General features: G+C 41.4%; 1 protein-coding gene across 1 annotated transcript in view; it reads right to left on the bottom strand.

Moving 5' to 3' along the window:
- Positions 1-1,640: 1,640 nt before the first annotated feature.
- Positions 1,641-6,764, bottom strand: part of LOC137340458 (cytochrome P450 3A30-like) — a 39,547-nt gene continuing 34,423 nt past the window's right edge. The window contains exons 10-13 of the mRNA XM_068002899.1: positions 6,583-6,743; positions 3,839-4,065; positions 2,418-2,580; positions 1,641-2,221 (exon numbers count right to left, since the gene is read on the bottom strand). Of these exons, the coding sequence (XP_067859000.1) occupies positions 2,126-2,221; positions 2,418-2,580; positions 3,839-4,065; positions 6,583-6,743 (647 nt within the window). The 3' untranslated portion in view covers positions 1,641-2,125. The remainder of the gene's footprint in view (positions 2,222-2,417; positions 2,581-3,838; positions 4,066-6,582; positions 6,744-6,764) is intronic.

Here is a 6,764-nt window from a genome sequence, read left to right as displayed (position 1 = left end):
TATAAAGGACAGCATTCCATTAGCCCTTTTGGTTATTTTCTGTACTTGTCCATGACATTTTAATGATCTATGTACATGGACCCCTAAGTCTCTTTGGACCTTTACTGTTTTGAGCTTTTCACCATTTACCCTTTTAAGGTCCAAAGTAGATGACCTCACACTTGCCTACACTGAAATCCATTTGCCACAGTTTTGCCCATTAATCTATTAATATCTCTCTGTAATTTTATGCTTCCATCTACACTGCTTACAATGCTGTCTATCTTTGTGTCATTGGCAAACTTAGATATGTGGCTCTCTATCCCGTCATCTAAGTTGTTAATAAATACAGTGAATAGTTGAGACCCCAACACAGATCCCTCTGGGACATCACTAGTCACATCCTGTCAATTTGAGTACCTGCCCATTATCCCTATGCTCTATCTCCTGCCATTTGGCCAATTTCCTAACCAATTTGCCCTCAATTCCATAAGTTTCAACTTTATCTAAGTCTCTTATAAGGGACTTTATGATGACGTGGAGGGGAAATTGCTGGATATCCTCATCAATGGCCACAGAAATATTTCTCTATTGTAGCAATATACTTTTACGTTCATGAGCAGAACCTGTTCATTTCCCTGTCCTCTCACTCGAGTGTACAGGGGGCACAAAAACAGAATGTGAGATAGAGATAACATCCATCCTTCTGATTGTTTTGTGGACAGTCCATGCATTCAGAGAGTTAACAGTTTTCAAAGTTCTTTGGTTAGCTTTGTGAGGTAATCAATGTAGCTACAAGAGAGGCTTTCTTTAACAAATTGTCAGAAGGTAGGAGGTTCATTTCGGTAAAACAATAACACGTTCTGGTGAACTTAGCAACCATTTGAAAGTAGCCTTGGAAATAATCTCTTTGAACATTCAGAGGCTCCAACAACCAGCTCAGCCCTCTCACTGCAGCCTGAGTGTTTCCAGCATTTTCTGTTCAGGTAAATAATTAATTAGTCACTGTGGAAGAAAGTGGTTAGACAGAGTTCACTGCTGAGACTGCAATTTAAAATAATATCTATCAGTGCCATGTTTGTGTTGGTTGCCGTAACTGGGAACGCTAATCTTTGTTTTGCATCATCTCAATTTAACTATTACAGTACTGGTTTAACTCTCAAGCTCCTGACTTTCTGTGTTTAAAGATCTCCAGTGGGGAATATCACAGTGTGAAACTGGAGCAATGAGAGACGCCTCAGTAAACATTTCTGGCTTTGTATCGAGAGTTTGTCTAAATTCTCTGAAAGTCACAGTGCATTTTGTATGCAGCTCCTATGGAGTCACTCTGTAATTGGCTGTTAGGAGGCAGGTGCAAGCAATCTGGAGTGACTCCTCTCTCTCTCTCCCTTCCCCTTCCCCTCCCTCTCCCTCTTCCCCCTATCCCATACTTGATGCCTTTTCCTGACTCCACAGCCAAGAGCAAGAATCCCATGGGGTGAAATTAGTGAATTAGTGTTGAGCAGTACCACAAAACTGATGACAGTGAATTGGCCACCCATTTTACATTCCACCAGATTTTCTTTCCCATTGAAGTCTACAAATTTAACAGCCAATCCAAACTTGCACTGCCCAAAATTTATAATTCAGTTGGTTGAGACACAAATGATTGAAACAGGATATTGTAATCATGGTTTCAAATTTATTTGAATTAAGTAACATTGCACATCTAATTAGTTTAAGGAATCATTTACAGATACATTTTCTATAGAAAACATTATTTTGGAATGATAGTTTAGTAATGACAGATGATTTCATTTCACTATCCAAAAGGTTAAAAAAAAGTTTTTTTACAACATTCTATTGATCAGACAGTTAATTGGCAATTTTTTTCTATTGGACAGTCCCTATTATAATATCTCTGTAGAGCACCAGCGACTCCCTCAACATTCAGACAGTCTAGGCATTTGCGGTACATCATGGACGCTTATCACTGTATCCTTATTGTTTCCTCAGTCTTAATGTATGCAGAATCCTATCTATTTTGTTGAATTGAGTAAGTTTACATGTATTTTCATTTAATGAGTGGTGTAAGATCCTAATTATTTTTAATTTGAGATGTACATGCCCCTATATGTTTTCACAGCTCTGCATGGTCCAGTGTGTTTTATTCCTTTGAATCAGCATTCACTCGTGGCACAAATCTCATGATTATGGGTTTTTTAGGATGCATGGGTCCTTTCACATCCAGTTCTAATGGGATCTGGAATAAAAAGAGCAATGGTGATATTAAGCCAACAGGAAGGTTTGACTAAAGAGATGGATAGTTCTCTTCCATCCCATTCGCTATCCATTTCTTCCTTCTCTCCCCATAGTATTCACTTCAAAAACAAAATTTAAATGCAACTTCACAACATTTATCACAACTTCAGATAATTCCTCTATCCTAGAATTCTCACCGGTGTTTCCTTGCATGGCACTAGAGTCATGTGTTGCAGGAGTGAAACTAGAGCCATCTTTATCATGAGTTGGGCAAATCGCATCCCAATGCAGTTCCGAGGGCCCAGCCCAAATGGCAAGTAGACATAAGGATCCCGAGACTCCACTGCCTCTTTACTGAACCTAATTATATTGGCAAAGGCAAAACAAGTGAAATAGATCATTGTAACATTTGGTTAGAGATAGTATGCGTTTATCAGAGAGACGGATGGAGAATACAAGACTTTGAAACTGTAACCATGTTTTTATCCCAGCCACTCCTTCACTTACTAATGTTTCTTGAGATGCAGTTCCACGGGCATGGGGTTCCCTGCAGTACCTCAGCCAAGTGGCCAATCTCGATGTGTGAGCCTAGATTGTTGGGCAGGCTAATCAACTATGGAGGGCAGCGCAGCCAAGGTTCATCCTGTCCTCACTTGACATCCAATCATGTGCAGTTCCATCCTAAAATGACAATTGGGATGCTATGTATGTCATAGGACCCTGATTTGCATATTAAAAGGGGCCTACCACCTAGACACACAGGTGCTTCAACCGGCCAGCGGCAGAGAGTGGCAGCAGACCAATTGTTGTGGTAGACAGTAAACTGGGCAATAAGTCCACCGAACCCATCACTGCCCCATTCACACCGACTTCATCAGGGGCGCCAGCCTCTTTTCTAAATTACACTTGATGTTGAAAGGTAACAACATGTCTTTCGAAGGTAATGGAGGAGAATTGGGAACACAGGAAGCTGCGATGTCACATTACATCTCACAGATTAGATTCCTAGCATGAACAACTCAATATTCAGCAAACACTAAAACAAAAGCGGACTGGAGCCAATAATGATATTTAGGTTTGGGGACTGAATGATCAAGTGCTGGTTTTGGTGATCACTTCTACCAGTTAACCCATCCTCATGCTTTTTATGGTACCCCTCAATGCTGCTTCCTGTAACTCTACAACAGAGTAGTGGGGTTGAAATAATAAGTCCAAATTGAGCTTTTCACCTTTGAAATTAATTTCCGTCATTCGTTTTAATATGAAATCAAGGTTGTACGGAACACTTGGGAAAGAGGATCTAGAAGGAAGGCAGTCTGTAGGAATTAAAATCAGTGCTTTGGCCATCAGAGATTTGTTTTTACAAGATCATAAGATAGTTAGGGATGAGAAAAGGCCATCTACTCAGTAAGATCCTAAAGTACCTCCCAATTCAGATTCAATTGTTTCATAAAAGGCTCCAGGGCTTTTGTCTCCACTACTCTTCCAAGAATTCTATCCCATACATTGATCACTGTGTAAAAAAGAATTTCCTAACACCAATCCTAAATTTAACTTTTACTCATTTGAATCTATGTCTTCCTCTCACTAATTAACTTAAAGTAACATTACTACGTACCTTTCAGGTCTGAACTCCTCAGGCTCTGGCCAGTGTGCAGGATCACGGTGCAGGACATAGGCAGGTACCATGACGATGGTCCCCTTTGGAATGGTTATCCCATTGAGCTGGACATCTTTCTTGCACACTCTTTCCAAACGGGGTGCAGGAGGGAACAGGCGTAGGGTTTCTGATATCACCATTTCCAGATATTCCAACTGCATCACCCCCTCATATGTCAGACGAGCCTTCACACAGAAACACACTTCTTAATAACTGAATAGGACATTACTAATGGGGGGGGGGGCAATCCAGAAAGTTAAAATATTTGGTCATAGGGCAGGAGAAATATTTTCTGTTATTGTGTATTGGTACAGATGGCACATGAGCACAAAACAGATCAAACACCATTAATATTCACAATGATAATCAATAAGAGGCATAGGCCAGAGCTTGCCATTGTGAGCACTGTGCAGATTAGGAAGCTCAGTAACATCAACAAATGGACTTCAGCTATATCTATTTGGAACAATTGCCTTTCTAGGTTGGAAATGTTGATGCCAGCATGTTACTCAAGCACATACAATTAATTTTAGCCAGAACACTGAGGACAGCTGATTAATATACAGTACCCATGCTAATAAGATCCAGGCCTCTTCAAACTTGTCTCTTCTTACAGATTGCCGTTAGTGATGTAATGTTTTGCAAAGAGGTGGATAACTAAGGCTTCATGGATCAGGAACCTCTGACTTTTCAGGCTAAGAGGATGGGAAAAGTAAGGCAGAGCGAGACAGCAGAAGATGAGGTGAACAAAGGACAGGTTTTAAGACAATTATTGGAAAGGATGTGACAGAAATGAGATTTCTCTTTAATAGCTAAGACCAAAGTGGAGTTGCTCATTCCAAAGTTTTGAAATTGAAAGACAGGTTGTCTGCAGGAAAAAGAACTTGGATTTCTTTCCGGGTGATAATGTGACACACTAACAGACAACTGAAGCTACTTTTATGTTGAACGAAACCGCATACTAGTAGTGATGGGTCCCTATCAGCTGCCCAAACCAGAATGTAATCGTGCCGGGAATTACAAAGGCTGTTAGGAATATCAATTATACGATGGGAAACCCAGTCTGGGGAGAAAAGGGAGGAGGGGGAAAGAGAAATATCTAGAGGAAACTACCAGTTTCACCCACCAGCTGTAAAGACGCAACATTTCAGTTTATTTTGTTTATTCCAAACATAGTATCTGTAACATGAAAGAAGCACCATAGCTCGAGACCACAGTGCTGCTTGTTAGTTCTCAGTTCTGGCAAAAGTGTCCGAACTTCATAGACAAACTGCAATTCACCTCGTCCATTGAAAACATTGCATCTCGAAGGTGAGACACAAGAGACAAACCCAACTCTCCCTTCCAAAAAGTAGATTAATCCCTTGTGGACTGATTCTAACTCTGTTGGTTGATGAGTTTCTTAATGCAATTTCAGTATCTTTCAGCTTCTATGTATTATTTAACCTATAAACAAATTTGGCCAAATAGTTTGAACCTATATACATTGATGGGACAGAAGTGACAGGTGAATATGGAGGGTATCCCACATTTTCTCCAGAAAGCAGCTTATTGTGATTGGGGTTACATTTTTTTTAAAACCTGGTTAGATTACCCCGTACGCAGCAATGAATAAAGACACAGGTCTCGTGTCATAGGAGATCTGATTACAGAAGCAGTTGTCCATCAGTGAACACGAGAGGAAAACAAAAAGTGTTGGATAAAAGCCTCAATCTGGAACAGGGGGTTTCCAAAATGAAAGACCATTTTCCCCTTATGGCCTATTTCAGAGCAATGCGGAAAGTCCGAAGACAGATTGCTTATTTGTTTGCTGTCTGTTAGGGATGATGTATAGAGCAAGGAGATCTAAATAGGGGCAGCGAGGGGAAGAAAGAGAAAAAGAAAAAAATAACTCAGTAAGGGGGGGGGAGCATTACTCTCTGGAACAAAAAAGCAGAATGGAATGAGAGAGGATCCAGGGATGGTAATCGTTATGTTACAGTCCACAATGGAATGCAATGTAAATAAGGTCATTCACGTATCGACTATATTATTATCAGGATGGAAATAACGCACAGCTCTCCTGGCTGTTCTCTTCCACCCCCACGCCCCCCTCCCCACCCATTCATTGTCTTGGCCACTAAGTAAGTCTCTGAACACACGCCAGTAGCGGTGAAGTCAAAGGATGGAAAATCGCAAGCAGCACACCTATTCATTTTTCCCTATAGGTGCTGCCGGCAGCTGAGGTTTCCCCATCACCAGCGTGCACTCAAGAAATGATCCCCATGGGTAAACTCCTGTTCTCTAGGTGCCAGCCGTGGCTCTGCGGGTAGCACTCGTGCCTTGGAGTCAGAAGGTTGTGGGTTCAAGACCCACGCCTGAGACTTGAGCACAATAATCTAGGCTGACACTCCAGTGCAGTACTGAGGGAGTGCTGCACTGTCGGAGATGCCACCTTTCAGATGAGATGTTAAACAGTGGCCCTATCTACCCTCAGGTGAATGTAAAAGTACTATTTTGAAGAAGAGCATGGAAATTCTATCTGGTCATTATCTCATTGCTGTTTGTGGGATCTTGCTGTGCGCAAATTGGCTGCTGCGTTTCCTACATTACAACAGTGACTACACTTCAAAAGTACTTCATTGGCTGTAAAGTGCTTTGGGATGTCCCGAGGTCATGAAAGGCGCTATATGAATGCAAGTCTTTTTCTCTCAAGGACTCACTTTGTTGGGAAAGGCCTCATCTATTTCCTGCTGCAGCTTCTTCTGTACGTCCGGGTGTGTAGCCAAATTGTATGAGACATATGACAACGTATTGCTGGTGGTCTCGTAACCAGCAAAGATAAAAGTAATGCCCTGTGCCAGAATCTCCTTGTCAGTCAGAGCTGCAGAGAATCGGAAGAATC

Source organism: Heptranchias perlo, chromosome 22 (assembly GCF_035084215.1).
Source record: "Heptranchias perlo isolate sHepPer1 chromosome 22, sHepPer1.hap1, whole genome shotgun sequence".
Taxonomy (NCBI): domain Eukaryota; kingdom Metazoa; phylum Chordata; class Chondrichthyes; order Hexanchiformes; family Hexanchidae; genus Heptranchias; species Heptranchias perlo.
This window is presented reverse-complemented; position numbering and strand designations above follow the sequence as displayed.